Source organism: Saccopteryx bilineata, chromosome 12, assembly GCF_036850765.1.
Source record: "Saccopteryx bilineata isolate mSacBil1 chromosome 12, mSacBil1_pri_phased_curated, whole genome shotgun sequence".
In the NCBI taxonomy this organism is placed as follows: Eukaryota; Metazoa; Chordata; class Mammalia; order Chiroptera; family Emballonuridae; genus Saccopteryx; species Saccopteryx bilineata.
Genome location: NC_089501.1, coordinates 7241569 through 7258643, shown reverse-complemented (window position 1 = coordinate 7258643; position 17075 = coordinate 7241569). Strand labels below are relative to the sequence as shown.

At 38.8% G+C, this 17075-nt stretch overlaps 1 protein-coding gene across 3 annotated transcripts in view; it reads left to right on the top strand.

Annotated features, from left to right (window-relative positions):
* Nucleotides 1-17075, top strand: part of CDK19 (cyclin dependent kinase 19) — a 230587-nt gene that overhangs the window by 185690 nt on the left and 27822 nt on the right. For all 3 annotated transcript variants that reach the window (XM_066247731.1, XM_066247730.1, XM_066247729.1), the window contains one exon: nt 11550-11607. In XM_066247731.1, the coding sequence (XP_066103828.1) occupies nt 11550-11607 (58 nt within the window). The remainder of the gene's footprint in view (nt 1-11549; nt 11608-17075) is intronic.

Here is a 17075-nt window from a genome sequence, read left to right as displayed (position 1 = left end):
AGGCACATATGAGAAAGCAATCAATGAACAACTAAGGTGTCGCAATGCGCAACAAAAAACTAATGATTGATGCTTCTCATCTCTCCATCCTGTCTGTCTGTCCCTGTCTATCCCTCTCTCTGACTTTCTCTCTCTGTCTCTGTAAAAAGAAAAAAGAGAGATTGTATTAAGGGGTAAACAAATATGATAGACTGATGCTATTAGCAAATAACTGTTTTGTTTGCTGAGAAAAGAAAGCATGTATCTTGTATCTTACTCTTAGTTCTTTGCCCTATCTGTTACAACACAGAATCTTATTTGTTCAAGGTGAACAATGGAGAACAGTGTAAAGAAAGGAACATAATGTACTTCTGTATCAAATGTGAGGAGAGTTGTGTCACTTTCATATTTAAATAAAAGAGTAGTTGTGGCCATTAATATTAGACCAGCACTGTTCATTATTCAGAAACTAGTGTGACTGATATTCTGATTGGTTTTGTCCCTATTATTCAGGATTGTAGACAATTGTGTTTATGTTTTTTAGTCTTTATTGCTTCTGGTAATAGTCATCTTGTGGGTTTCATATTTTTGTTCCAAATGTCCTGGGGTGGGGAGTGCAAAACAAATGTAGATAGATAATTCTGTGTCTTTAGGCTGTTCTATTTATCATGTGCCAATTAACTGAAATAAATTTAACCCTGTGGAAAAAAATTGATTCTATAAAAGGAAAAGGCAATCTGGAGTACATGAAGAGGTAAATTCAGGAATTAACTGAATTCTGCAAAAATGCGGATATTTCAAGAATAGTTTCTGAGCGATCATACTGTTTATCACATTATTTTCCTGACTTTTGCCTTTAAAATACAATGTAACTAAAACAAACCCTGAAGCCTAGATTTGTCTATCCGATTTTATTGCTGATAACTTAAATGTGAGGCATCCAACTCCTGCCAGTTCTACTGTTGCTATGGTAACTAAAGTGTGCAAACCCAGCAGTATCACTTTCTTTCACAGCTGGCATTTTGTGTTCACAGTGAGAAGAGGAGTTTTAGTAAAGCATGATCTGTGTTAATTGGGATGTAACTAGGTCAGAACAATTTTGGTATCCTTTCTTCATTCCTTTTAAGTTTCTATTTGTGGCTGTAGGTATGTGTTCATGAGCTGCAGTTTCCCTTATTTTCTGTAAAGGCATATACTTTCACTTAAATTAATCACTGTGAGAGTTAGTCTTTTGAAAATTAAGCATAGTATCTGTAAACACAACCTGGTATGTAGTCTTGAGGATTTTATGGAGTTGTTCTGAGACTTGCCCCCTAGCCCTGTAGGCCCTTAAGAAAAAGGAAATGTGAAAATGCTGTGAAAAGTTAAATATATGTTCACAGTGATTATATGATTTATTTCGTTACCATTATTTTGAAACATCAAGTATCTTATAACCTTAAAATTCACAGTGTTCCCCTCTTATTCTTGGTTTTGCTTTCCATAGTTTCAGTTACCCATAGTAAACTTCAGTCCTAAAACATTAAATGGAAATTCTAGACTTAATAAGTTTTAAATTTCATGCATTTTGAGTAGTGTGATAATACCTTGGGCTCTCCTGCATTGGCTGTTCAGTTTATCCGTGCCATGCCAGAGAGCTATCTGACCACAAGACACTTAGTAGCCATCTCGGTTATCAGAAAGAGAAAGAGAGATAGCATTCACATAATTTTTATTACAATATATTATAATTGTTCTATTGTTACTATTAATCTTTTATTGTGTTTAATTTAAAAATGAAACTTTATCATAAGTATAATATATGTTTAGGAAAAACATAGTGTATATAGGATTCAGTTCTATCTGTAGAACTGAATTGTATTTACTTGTTCTAAAAGAGACAGATGATCCCAGTTAAAGGATGCACACTTAAAAATCACTTTCTCTGAAATTCTAGATCTTAACTTGACTACAGCAGTCTTTCTCTATGGATACTACAACCCAAGCTCTGGGTTCCTTTCTTGGACTATACAAAAGAGCTCATAGCCACTGCTCCCCTAAACCATGTCATGGAAACCCCACTCTTAGAGCTTCCATAGGCTTCAAGTACATATGTTATATCAAAGGAATTCTGTACTAACTTCAAGACTAGCTAGGTCCCCCTTTCTCTATATACATATACTTATTCCATTGTGGTGCTCAGCCTCTGTTTGCACATAATATTGACTGCAAGAACTTCTAACAAGAGTTAGCTAACATAATATAAGACCATTTTCTCCTATTCAGCAGCTCATAATCTATTTTCTTTTTTCTTTTTTTACAGAGACAGAGAGAGACAGATAGGGACAGACAGGAAGGGAGAGACATGAGAAGCATCAGTTCTTCGTTGCGGCACCTTAGTTGTTCATTGATTGCTTTCTCATATGTGCTCTGACCAGGAGGCTACAGCAGAGCGAGTGACCCCTTGCTCAAGCCAACGACCTTTGGGCTCAAGCCAGTGACCATGGGGTACTGTCTATGATCCTATGCTCAAGCCAGCAACCCTGCACTCAAGCTGGTGAGCCCGTGCTCAAGCCAGATGAGCTTGTGCTCAAGCCAGCTACATTGGGGTTTCGAACCTGGGTCCTCCAAGTCTCAGTCCACTGTGCCACCACCTGGTCAGGCTATTTTCATTTTTTATATGAAGCAATTTTTGCTCTTATATCACATACTTTGTGTTTTTCTTCTTACATTGTTATTTTTAAAAGGATTTAAGCTCAAAATTTAGGAAATTCAAATTATGTAGCAAACGGTATATAATATGATATAATTGATAATTTTACAATTTTAAAAATTGTTATATCCCAGAGATCCCCTGTTTGCTATGGCCTTCAAAAGTATATTCTAATTCCGTCTTTATATTCCTTCCATTTGTGTGGATACTATTTTACTGTGTCTGGCGTCTGTAAATGCATAACAATTATTTTTTCCTGAGTCACTAGTGACCTCCTAATTGTCCAAAAGTGCCTTTCACAGCTTCATTCTCTTGCACCTGATGATCATCTCTTCCTTTTTAAACTCTCTTGGCTTCTAGAACCCTGTTCTGTTTTCTTACCATGGATGCTCTTTTACAGGTTCTTTCACTAAGCTCTCTTTTATCTAACCAGCCTTTATTCCTCTCAACATTTTCTTTATTGTACTTATAAAAATATCATTCCTGGTTCTGACCAGTTGGCCCGGTGAATGGATGTTCCAGGTTTGATTCCTGACCAGGGCACACAGGAGAGGCATCCATCTGCTTCTCTACCACTACCCCTCTTGCTTCTCTCTCTCTTCTCTTCCTCTCCTGCGGCCATGGTTTGATTGGAGTGAGTTGGCCCCGGGCACTGAGGATGGCTCCATGGCCTCTGCCTCAGGCGCCAAAGAATGGCTATAGTTGCAACAGAGCAAGGGCCACAGATGGGCAGAGCATCGCCCTTAGTGAGCTTGCCTGGTGGATCCCGATTGGGGTGCATGCAGGGGTCTGTCTCTGCCTCACCTCTTCTCACTAAAAATAAAAAGTAAATTAAAAAATATACCATTCCTCTAATTATAGACAATACCAAAATATATAAAAGCAAACATTATAGAACTACATATTGTAGAAGTAAATAATAGTCTCTCCAAACCTTGCTATCAGAGATTGGGCAAAATACCAAAATCTGCATATGTATTATACAACTTGTAAAAAATTATGGGTCAGACAGAAAGATAATAAAAGAAAATGATGCTAATTCTAGACCTAAAGTCTTTCTATGTTTCCACATCATTCTGTATGACTGACAATGTTCTTCCCCAACCTTCGCCCTACCTCTCCACTGCTTCTCCTACCCTGACTCTTCTCCTCTCACATTGATTCCACCACATTGACCTCTTTGCTCTTTCTCCAGTTAGCCAGCCTATTGGCTCTCCAAGGTTTTGCCTAACTGCTCCAAACACCATGACCTTGCTCTTCTGCAAATCTTGTGGCAGCCTTCACCAGCTCTCACAGCACTGTGTGAAGACAGTGTTTAAGTACCTATCCCAGGGGTCGGGAACCTATGGCTCGCGAACCAGATGTGGCTCTTTTGATGGCTGCATCTGGCTTGCAGACAAATATTTAATTAAAAAATAACGTTAAAAATATAAAACATTCTCATGTATTACAATCCATTCATTCCCTACCACTCATGTTCATGGTTGCGGGTGGCTGGAGCCAATCACAGCTGTCCTCCGGGACAACACCAAATTTTTATTGGATAATGCCTAACGTACACAGGTCATTGTATGGCTCTCACAGAATTACATTTTAAAATATGTGGCGTTTATGGCTCTCTCAGCCAAAGAGGTTCCCGACCCCTGACCTATCCAATTCTCAACTGAATTGTGCCAAAGGCAGAACAATTGGAAATGCCTGCAAGCCCTCCCATCAGTTTCCTTCTCTCTAGAATCATCAGCGCCCTATCACACTCTGTTCTTCCTGCCACCCACTGTCTTCCCCTACTAGCCAAGCTCCAGTTCACCAGGCAAGCTCCTGCCTCAGGCCTTGCAACTTGTTCTTCCCTTTGTGTAGACTGTTTTCCTTTTTAGATGCAAGCTGATTTACACTGCACATTCTTCAGATCTTTTCCCAAATGTTGCTTTCTCAAGAAGGTGTGCTTTGAGTAATTTAAAATAATGCTTACATAATGTTGAATATAATACCTTCCCAACCCACTTCCAACAGGGCCTATTTCCATTCCTTGCTTTCTTTTTATGTTTATTACATTCTTTTTTTTTCTTCTTTTCCAAGTTAGAGGAGGGGAGATAGACAGACTCTCATATGTAGCCCCGAACTGGGATCTACCCGGCAACCCCCATCTGGGGCCATGCTCACAACCAAGCTATTTTTAGTGCCTGAGGCAGAGGTTCCACGAAGCCATCCTCAGTGCCTGGGGCAGTGCTCTTGAATGAATTGTGCTATGGCTATTGGAAGAGGAGGAGGAGGAGGAGGAGGAGGAGGAGAGAGAGGGAGGAGGAGGAAGGGAGGGGTGGGGGAGAGTTGGAGAAGCAGATGGTTGCCTCTCCTGTATGCCCTAACTGGGAATCAAACCTGGGACATCCACACGCCGGGCTGATGCTTTACCACTGAGCCAACCAGCCAGGGCCTTATTATATTCTTAATACATACATATATATATATATATATATATATATATATATATATATATAAGATTATTTGGAACATTTATATACTTTACAAAGCTTAACAGTTGAGAGCCTGTCACTTAACCCAATAATAGGAACATTACCATTTCTTCTGTTTTTCCTCATTCTATCTTCCTACCTCCTTCTAAGGGGTAACAGATATCCCAAATTTTGAATCTGTTGTTCACTTTTTGTAAAAACAGGTTTATTACATGTATTTTTCTTAAATGAGAAGCAGGGAGGCAGAGAGACAGACTCTCGCATGTGCCCAACTGGGATCCACCAAGCATGCCCACTAGGGGGCAATGCTCTGCCCATCTGGGGCATTGCTCTGTTGCTTCCGGAGCCGTTCTAGCGCCTGAGGCAGAGGCCATGGAACCATCCTCAGCGCCCGTGCCAGCTTTGTTCCAGTGGAGCCTTGGCTGTGGGAGGAGAAGAGAAAGATAGAGAGAAAGGAGATGGGGGAAGGGTGGAGAAGTAGATGAGTGCCTCTCCTGTGTGCCTTGGCTGGGAATCAAACTCGGGACATTGACACGCTAGGCCAACGCTCTACCACTGAGCCAACTGGTCAGGGCCTATTACATTTATATGTATGCCTAAACAGTGTATTTTTTAAGTTTGCTTGGTTTTAAGTTCTATGAAAATGGTATCCTGCTGTATATAGCCTTCTAAAACTTGTATCTTTTCACTTAACATAATGCTTCCAAGATTTGAACATTTTTTTTACCTTTATTTGTAATTCACTGATTTGCACTGCTATTTTAACATTCATGTGTGACTCTACCACAATTTTTCCATTTGCCTATTAGCTAGAAATCTGGGTTGTGTCTATATTCTTTTGTATTACAAACTGTGCTCCTAGGAACATTTTCTTGTGTATCTAAAAATGGAATTACTGAGTCAAAGGTATGCAATTTTTCAGTTTTGCAAAATGGTGCCAGATTATATTCTAAAGAAGTTGTACCAGTTTATTCTCCCACCAGCAATATATAGGAGTTCCCCTGGATCCACTTACTTCTGTGTATAAGAAATATTTATGGTTTGTGCTTTGTCTTTTTATTTTCTTTATCTCTAACGATTGGAAATTATTATAATAGTCAAATTTATCACTTTTCTTTCTCCCCTCCCCCCTTTTTTTTGTATTTTCTGAAGTGAGAAGCGGAGAGGCAGAGAGACAGACTCCCACATGCACTTGACCGGGATCCACCCAGCATGCCCACCAGGGGGCGATGCTCTGCCCATCTGGGGTGTTGCTCCATTGCAACCAGAGCCATTCTAGCGCTCGAGGTGGAGGCCATGGGGCCATCCTCAGTGACCGGGCCAACTTTGCTCCAATGGAGCCTTGGCTGCGGGAGGGGAAGAGAGAGACAGAGAGGAAGGAGACGGGGAAGGGTGGAGAAGCAGATGGGCGCTTCTCTTGTGTGCCCTGGCTGGGAATTGAACCCAGGACTTCCACACACCAGGCCAGCACTCTACCGCTGAGCCAGCCAGCCAGGGCTATTACTTTTCTTTTATGGTTATTTTTTTTTTTCACCTTGTTTAAGAAATTCTTTCCTACTTCAGGATCAGAAAGATATTCTCATATTTTTTTATTCAATTTTTAAAAATTGACTTTGGGGAAAGACAGAGGGGAAAGGAGAGAGAAAAATTCCTTTGTTGTTCCACTTAATGTGTATTCTTTGGTCACTTCCCATATATACCCTGACTAGAGATTGAACTGACAACCTTGGTGTTTCCAGACAGCTAACTTGGAACTAACCAACTGAGCTAACTGGTCAGGGCCTTTCCCAAAAGTTTTAAAGTTTTGCTTTGCACATTTAAGTCCTTAATCCACCTGAAATTGATGTATGTGTGGTATAAGGTGAGAATCCATTCTATTTATTTTTACCCATTTAGAACCTATTGTGCAAGCATCATATATTGAATAGTCTTTCTTTCTCCACTCACCTGAAGTTCTTCTTCTCTCACTATCCTGTTTCCACCTAGGTACTCTTTTTCTGTCCCATTGATCATTTTGTCTATCCCTGTACCAATATCACAGTGTCTTAATTGCTATGGTTTTAAAATAATTTTCTTCTAAATGACAGAGACAGAAAGAGGCACATGGGGACAGACAGGAAGGGAGAGAGATGAGAAGCATCAATTCTTCGTTGCAGCACCTTAGTTGTTCATTGATTGCTTTCTCATCTGTGCCTTGACTGGGGGGCTACAGCAGACTGACTGACTCCTTGCTCAAGCCAGCGACCTTGGGTCCAAGCTGGTGAGCCTTGCTCAAATCAGATGAGCCCACGCTCAAGCCGGTGACCTCGGGGTTTTGAACCTGGGTCCTCCGCGTCCCAGTTTGATGCTCTATCCACTGTGCCACTGCCTTGTCTGGTTAAAATAAATCTTTTTTATTTTTATTTTATTTTATTTTTTTTTATTTATTTATTTTTTTCTTTCATTTTTTCATTTTTCTGAAGCTGGAAACAGGGAGAGACAGTCAGACAGACTCCCGCATGCGCCCGACCGGGATCCACCCGGCACGCCCACCAGGGGCGACGCTCTGCCCACCAGGGGGCGATGCTCTGCCCATCCTGGGCGTCGCCATGTTGCGACCCTCCTGGGCATCGCCATGTTGCGACCAGAGCCACTCTAGCGCCTGGGGCAGAGGCCACAGAGCCATCCCCAGCGCCCGGGCCATCTTTGCTCCAATGGAGCCTTGGCTGCGGGAGGGGAAGAGAGAGACAGAGAGGAAGGCGCGGCGGAGGGGTGGAGAAGCAAATGGGCGCTTCTCCTATGTGCCCTGGCCGGGAATCGAACCCGGGTCCTCCGCACGCTAGGCCGACGCTCTACCGCTGAGCCAACCGGCCAGGGCTATTTTTATTTTTTACAGAGACAGAGAGAGAGAGTCAGAGAGAGGGTTAGACAGGGACAGACAGACAGGAACGGAGAGATGAGAAGCATCAATCATTAGTTTTTTGTTGCGCATTGCGACACCTTAGTTGTTCATTGATTGCTTTCTCATATGTGCCTTGACCACGGGCCTTCAGCAGACCGAGTAACCCCTTGCTCGAGCCAGCAACCTTGGGTCCAAGCTGGTGAGCCTTGCTCAAACCAGATGAGCCCACGCTCAAGCTGGCAACCTTGGGGTCTCGAACCTGGGTCCTCGGCATCCCAGTTCCACGCTCTATCCACTGCGCCACCACCTGGTCAGGGAAAATAAATCTTGATAACATGTTTTGAGCCAGATTTTTCTCCTTATACCCTACTCCTAACACTTTCACAGTATTTTGGCTATTCTTAGCTCTTTGCTCTTCCACATACATTTTTAAACCAGCTTTACAAGTTCTATAATAAAAAACCCATATGAAATTTTGATTGAAGTTGCATTGAATTTATATATAAATATGGGGAGAATTGATGTTTTTACTATACAGAGGTGAGCAAATGTAGGTTTACAGTTCATATGGTAAATAATACAATAAAAATAAATAATAATACAATAATAAACTATTTTGTGTATTCACAACTGTCCACCTACTTGAATCTTTTTAATAAACATGGGCTCTTAATTTATTTAGGACTTCTTAATGTCATTTAATACAAGGTTTCAAGATACTCTATATAAAAATCTTGTACGATCTTTGACATTTTTATTCCTAAGCACCTTATAGTATAGTTGCTGTAGAAATGCTGCCTTTGAAAAATTATATTTTCTGCTTTTTTTGGTTTGTCTGCTGGTATATAGAAATACAGTTGACTTTTTCATATTGTTCTGTTAAGTAGACATCCTACTAAACTCTGTTACTATTGTTAATTTGTTTGTAAATATTATACTTAGGATTTTCCATGTAGATAATTATATCATCTCCAAATAAGAATAGTTTTGTTTCCAACTCTCCAGTCCCTATGCCTTTAATTATTGTTTTATAGTACTGGGCTTATAATGCTATGTTGATTTTAGAAGTGGTAATAGTGGTATCCTTGCATTATTCCTAATTTTAAAGGGAATGCTTCCAATGTTTTCTTAGTTTTTGATACCGGGTTAAGGAAGTTTTTTTCTAGTCTAACTTGATGAGAGGGTTTATCATGAATGGGTGTTATATTTTATCAGCTGCTTTTTCAGCCTCTCAAGATAATTATCTTTAATCTGTTAATATGATGATGGACTTATATAGATTTTTTTATGTTAAGCCATCCTGGCATTCCTGTTTCTTGACTTGGTTTAATAATATTTTTGCATCTATACTCATGAGTGAGTTGGCCTGAAATTTTTTTTTTCTTATCTTTGTCTGGTTTTGTTGTCAAGGTTATACTGACCTTATAGAATGTGTTGAGAGCATCCCCTCTTTCTGTTCTCTGAAAATATTTGAATAAAATTGAAATGATCTGTTCATTGAAAATTTGGAAAACTTGGCTCTTTGATCATCAGGGGTCTATTTTCTTGATAGGAGGGTTTGTAACTATAGTTTTAATTTATTCAGACTTTCAGATTTTCTAAGTCATTTTAAGTACATTTGTAGGCTACATTTTCTTGACTTCATCTATTTTGTGTTTGTTTTAAAATTAATAGAAAGTTTTCAGGTTTCTTTATCTTTCTACCCTCCACTGGATTTGTAATTTGTAATATTGTCTATGTGTGTACCTCTCTCCTCTTGCTCTAGTTGTCCTGGAGGCTTCCTAAATCCTTGCTAGTTCATAGATTTCTGCTCTTTTATCTTTTTGGGGGGGTATTTTTCTGAAGTGAGAAGTGGGGAGGCAGAGAGACAGACTCCTGCATGCGCCTGACTGGGATCCACCTGACATGCCCATTAGGGGGCTCTGCCCATCTGGGGTGTTGCTCTGTTGCAACTAGAGTCATTCTTGTGCCTGAAGCAGATGCTGTGGAGCCGTCCTCAGTGCCCGGGCCAAATTTGCTCCAGCGGAGCCTTGGCTGTAAGAGGGGAAGAGAGAGACAGAGAGGAAGGAGAGGGGAAGGGGTGGAGAAGCAGATGGGCGCTTCTCCTGTGTGCTCTGACCGGGAGTTGAACCCAGGACATCCACACACCGGGCTGACATTCTACCACTGAGGAATCCGGCCAGGGCCTCTTTTATCTTTTTTACTTCTATGTTCATTTGTTTATTTTGTTGAGCTTTTTTTTTAAAACTTGTGCATGTCGTTATTTTCATCCTTCCTTCCTAACATAAATATTTTAAGGCTATAAATTCCCCTGTTGTTGCTGACATTTTATTTTGCTGTTTTTCTACTTTTTATAATACCTTCTATGCTAAAAAGCTCTCTGTCCATCTCTTACTAGATTTTAAGTTCCTTGAGTTAAGAGGTTTTCCTGAAAGTCTCCAATACAATGTTTTATATATAATGGGTTTTTGATAGTTGTTAAACTTGAATTTTGAATGTTCAGTTTTTGTCTGATGCTGTTTTTCTCTTTCTGCTGTGGTAAACTAATCTTGTCTTTAGTCTTAAGTTATCACACACCAGTGACAATAACTTTCAAATCCAGATCTTCATATTTTCACTCCCCTGGCTAATATGACGTAGGCATGTCACCGTCCTCAAACTCAATATGTCGTCTCCTTCTCTTAGTTGTTCCCACTCTCAAACCAGTATGTCTCATAACTTTTCCCTAATAAAGTTTCCATCATTCTTCCATTCATATAAAGTGAAACCTTGGTGAAATCTGTATCACCATTTGTGTTATCTTCTTACTTCAACTAGTCAGAAAGTCCTTTTATTTTCTCCTTTAAGATGTTACTCAGTTCCATAACTCCTCTCTAGCTTAGAAGACTTTGGAAATGGAGCTGACAGTTGCCCAAAGGGCTATCTCAACAGTTTCTCTGTTTTCAATGTCTCCAAATGATGATGACTTAAAAGATGGTGGATACATTTGCAGCTTACTCTTTTCTTTATATAGCTTTGTATTAGCCTTGGTTTTAATTTTCTTAACATTTTGAAATTATGTTTTGAATTTCTCACTTTTGCGTGAACTATAGCCGAAAACATGTATGATTTTTAATGGAGTCTGTTTAATGTTGATCATATTTTCCTAGAGTAGTTTAGAAATATTTAGCAAGGAATATTCCATTTGACTTACTTAAATGAAGTAATTATGTTGTGGTTTGAAATTTTATATAAACTTTTCAACCATAAAGAACATTTGTGGGGCAAATAGAAATGACAGCTTTAATTCTTTTGTAATTGTTTGTATGATATAATTTTGAAAATAAATGATTCCATAGCAAGGATGTTTATGGAAAGTTAGTACTAACTTCAAGGATGTTTACTATATAGAGGGTACTTATTATTTGATTATAGTTTTGTTGAAAATACGTAATGGTATAAGAACTTTTTCATATTATAAGAATTCTTTTCTATTTCAGAGCATATCAAAAGAACAGTAATTTGAATGCTCTATTTTTATTTCTAGAAACCAGCAAATATCCTAGTAATGGGAGAAGGTCCTGAGAGGGGGAGAGTCAAAATAGGTAGGTAATTATTTCTAAAATTATTTATAAGAACAGAAATGACTGCAAAAATGGTTTTCCTTTTTAATACTCTTATTTAAGTAGTTAATTTAAAAATTACTCTCTCATACTATTTTTAGAAAAGATATTGAGATAGTTATAAACTCCTCAGATTTATTCCCAAAAGAAGGTTCTGTACTTCTAAGCCAAGGCAAGCAGGCCCACAGAAAGTTCATTCCTATACAAAATCCCAAGCATGTGTTTGTGTCACTATTATTATCCTGCACAGTCACTCGAAACATAATCCTAAAATCTTACTTTGTCTCCACTTTACCCAATGTTCTTTCTTTAAATACATCCCTCCCACTCTCATCTAATACATATAGAGCTTCAGATATCTTTCCCCCAGCCTCATGTATATCCTGTGCCAGGTACCAACATTTCTAAGTGAATATATATGTTTATAGACCCGCTTACTTGCCAATCTTAGATTAATGCACTGGGAAGAGTCTTATCTGTGTATTAAAATTTTCTTTTCAACCTTAAAGGATCTAAAAGAAATAGGCATCATTTATACCTATGATATATTTGGAGAGAAAATGAGCTAAGAAATGTTTTATTCTAATATCTTTTAATAGAAATTAGGTTTATTTAATGTTTAATGCTTTTTAGGATTTCAAAATAAATTTTGTTTCATCAACCTGCTTTCTTTGCTGTTAGACTGTATTATGCTAGGGATGGTACAAAATATGCTAACTTGACCTACTACCAGTTCTGTCCTACTTCAGCCAAGCCCGCCCTGCTGCTTAGTCATGCACTTCTTCAGTTAATACACCAGCCTAGGCCCTGACAAAGCAATTCTAAACCAACTTCCCTTTCTTTAAACCTAGAGTTCACTGAGATTCAGTCATTCAAGAGCTTTGTTGATGTTAAGATCCAAGTCACTGCTTTCTTCCCCTTTCCCCGCCACTTCCCTCCCCTCTTTTGTATGGCCTCTCACTTGTTTCTTGCCCACTCTCTTATAGGCATTTATTGAGTACATACTGTTTGCTAGACACTGGTGAAAGTGGAAAGGAGATAAAGGATGGTTCCTCCCTGTTAAAGACAGTAAAATAGACAATTTGATAGATACTTTCAAGTGTTAGTTACTTCGTTGTTTTACACAACCACCTGTACGGTGGATATTGTAAAGAAGGAAAGCTGCATTTAGAGAGGATGTAGCTTGTTCAGCCTTTCAAAGGAAGGACTTGAAATCCAAGTCCAGAGTCTCTTTCCCTACAAACATTGCTACCTAGTGATAGTAGAGCTATCTGGTCTGACCTCACTGACCACTTTTTGCCAGCATAGCGCTGCCTTTGAAACTGTCATCAACTTTTCTCTCCAAGGCCCATTAGTGCCCCTCTTGGTTTAAATAATCTTACTGTAGTCCTTCAGCTCCATGTATTGTGGGATCTCCAATCTCCCATTCTCAGTTTCTCTCTTCACCCTCTCCCCTTCTTTTTAAAGATTTTACTTATTGATTTTACAGAGAGGAGAGAGAAAGGCAAGGGGAGCAGGAAGCATCAACTTGTAGTAGTTGCTTCTTGTATGTGCCTTAACTGGGCAAGCCCGGGGTTTGTAACTAGCAACCTCAGTGTTCCAGGTCGATGCTTTATCCACTGCACCACCACAGGTCAGGCTCTTAAACATTCACAGTCCTCTTCCCATTTTTAAAAATAAATTCTCCCATATTCATTCTGTTTTCTTTACATTTGTTCTAGTTTTTTTCCCTTGTTCCTCTGCTTCTAGAACACATATTCACCCATTGGTTCCACTCACCTTGATTTGTTATAATTGGCCTCTAATTCCATTGCTCGATTGAAGTGCTCTCTAAAAGGACACATTTGACCTCTATCTTACTAAGTCTAGTGGCCTGTATTTAGTCATGGTTTTCCTTTACTGCCTTAGCCATTTGTTTTCCTGACCAGTCTGGCTTTGGACTGTTTTTCTGTATACTACTTTTGCTGTTACTTCTGTATTTTAGTCATTATTGCTTCTTACTTCTATTAACCTTTTGTGTCAAGACACCCTAAGCACTGGCTTTGGACATGGCTTCACTCTACAATTACTTCTTTATGGAATTAATTAGTTGTAGCCTCAAAATCTTAGACTCTGAAAATTTTTCTAAGATCTGGATCTCAGATTCCATTCTCTCACTTTAGCTGAAATCCTTATCTCTATTTGGTTTCCTGTTGGCAACCTATACTCCATTATTCCAAACCGAATTTCTCATCATCATTATATTTTCCTTTATTTTGTACCTGTCATCACATTTGACCCCATCACCCAGACTTAATGGCTTCCAAATATCTCTACTGTTTTTCAACATAAAATTCTGTATCCTAACCAGGCTAGTTAGTTGAGAATTTTAGGACTTAAATTTTATTAAAAATTACAGGTAAAACCAGGATTAATACTAAGCATTAATTAATAATAAAGTTCAAGTAAACAATTAATCTAGTGATTACATTGCTTTAAATTTTGTTTTAATAGTAGGTTGTTATTATTTTTTAATTAGTAATGCTCTGATACCTATGTTTAACATTATAATACAGTTCTTTTTTGGCCTGAAAGAAAAGCATAGTCTAATAGAAAACACATTATGCCCTTCCCTATATCAGAGACTTTCCCACCTTAGCAACCTCAAGACTTCCCACGCCTTACCTAAAATGGTTATTGCCTTCTTTACTATTCACAACCATTCCTATCCTTCAGAACCCAGCTCAAATTCTACTTTGAATTCAGTCCACTTATATAAATGGTTATCAAACATTGTTCCAGGTAAAACTGAAGGAGAGACATAGAGTCTTCAAGAGATTTAGAGTCTAATAGAAACAAGTAGCAACTTTCCTTTATTCTTACAGCACTTACTTACCCTTTTTTATTTTTGTCTGCTCTGTGTATTTTGTCATCTCACCTTCCTGTAAGCTCCTGGGTGATAGACAATGTCTTTTGCTGTTTTTCTATCATTTGATACTGCCTAACTAGCACCAACACCAGAGTTAACTACTGCTACCAACTGAATTTAAACTGTTAGTTTGTTTAAGCTAGTTACCTTTTGCCTAAATTAGTAATTATTTGAATAAGGGCTTAAAATTCCTTTGAAGTTCATACAGTAGACGGGATTGTTTTTGAGAATGTATATTATGTCCTCTGGTCTTTCATTTGAGAGTGAATAGACATGGCTTAGACCAGGGGTCTCAAACTCGCGGCCCGCGGGCCACATGCGGCCCGCCGAACAATTTTGTGCGGCCCGCAGACTAATCCACGAAGTTCAAAATATTTTGGATAAAATTAAGTAAGCCTAGGGGCCTACTTGTATTTTTCATTTCTCTAGCATCCTAGCTAGATATTAGCTTAGTTAACAGCAGTTGTGATGCGAACTACAGTTTCTGGTGGTTTTGTGACACTGAGTAAACTGCATGTACGATTGTGTTTGTTGTACTGATTTTTTTTTTTTGTTTTCAACTGCAGTGAGAAAAGTGTTGCGTAACAGTTGCCTTTTGTAGACCTAGTGTGGCCCGCCGAACAGCTGTGATCTTGCTCTGCGGCCCACATGCTGAGTTGAGTTTGAGACCCCTGGCTTAGACTAAAACTAAGGAAGTAGAGAATAAGGGGAGAAATACTGGCTTTAGCCTTCAAAACAAAATAAATATTTTGCCTTTTTTTTGTTTGTTTGTTTGTTTATTAATTGAGAGGCAGGGAGGCAACACAGACTCTTGCATGAACCCTGACCAGGATTCATCCGGCAAGCCTCCTACCAAACTATGGTCTGCCTAACTGGGGTCGCTGCTCTGTTCCTCAGCAGCCAAGTTATTTTAGCACCTGAGGAAGGCCATGGAGCCATCCTCAGTGGCTGGGGCCAACTTTGCTCGAACCATTTGAGCCATGGCTGCGGGAGGGGAAGAGAGAAAGAGAGAGAGATGGCGGCGGGGAGCAGATGGTTGCTTATCCAGTGCGCTCTGACTCTGCATCAAACCCAGGACTTCCACATCCTGGGCCAATACTCTACCACTAAGCCAACTGGCCAGGACCATTCCATTATATTACTTTGCTATCAACAACGGTAGGCATCTGTTAAATTTATAAAACAGTGCTTTGAAGTAGGTGTGATATTGATAGAATGTCTTTGAATATCTTTGTTTGCTATATGGAAATTTGGTTCAGAAAAAGTAGGTATAGCATAGGCTTCCTTGGACAGCTTTTTTTTTAAAGGCCTGCCTTCTCCAAAGCCTTTCCAGACAGTCTTACAAATTATTCAAACTCTCAAGAAATAATATCACTGTGAAAAAAAATTTAATATATTTCATAGCATATTAGTTTTAGATTAAATGCTTCTCTGTAGTTGAAATTTTATGTACCATTTGTGCACTTTATAGTACATTGGGGCCCCTTATAATCAAAATATACTGTGTATATTATATATATTTCAAATTACAAAGGTTTATAATTCTTGTGATTTTTGCCTTTGTTACGTGCAATTATATGTATGTTATTGGATGTCAAATCAGTGGTTAAGAATGTAGCTACCAGATTATAACATATGGTTTTTGTTTGAGCACTGGCATCTTACTAGTCCTGTGACCATGGGCAAGTCATCTAATTGCTTGGCCCTTAGATTCTTTATCTTAGAAGTACAGGCCAAAATACTTATTAAACCAGTGTTCTTATGCAGAGTATATGAAGTGATATATGATGTATCTGAAAATTGCTTATAAACTCTAACGTATTTTATAGATATAAGGTATTTATAGTTTTTGAAACCTTAAGAAAATTAGATAGTCTCTGGAACCTTATTTAGTAATATTCTTTTTACTACTTTTGTATTCCTCTAGTAATTGAATCAGTTAGCTTTGATACAGACCTTTATTAAATGCTGAATTGCTGAATTACAACAAATTATCTCATATATTCTGTACATGTTCTTGGAAACATGTATGTGATATGGTGGTAACTGTACAAAACCAGTTTTCTGGGGTTGAGGGGAAGCTACTTTGTAGCATTTGCTGTTTTCTATGATGTTTCCACAGCCAATTTCAGGCCACCAACATGATATCACTGAATCAGAGTTGGGATGTGAGACGTACAAATCAGCTTATGGGTCCATAAGAACTGATTCTAGCATATGCAAAACTAAGATATGATCCACTTTTAGATGTATAGTCATACAGAAGTCATAATTAATCATGGAAACTTTTAGACTACTTTAATTTTAAAAAATCTAAGAATATTATTGAAGATATCTCTGAAAGACAGGAACCTGAAGTCAGAACTGTATTCTCATTTTGACTCTGTACTTAGTAGGTCTGTGACCTTGGGCAAGTCAAAATAACTTTAAGCCTCAGTTTCTTCATCAGTAAAATAGGCAGAATCATAGTATCTACTTTAGGAGGAGAGAGCTAGTGCCTGGTATAGACCACTGGTTGAAAAGGGAGGAAAAGGATTGCTTT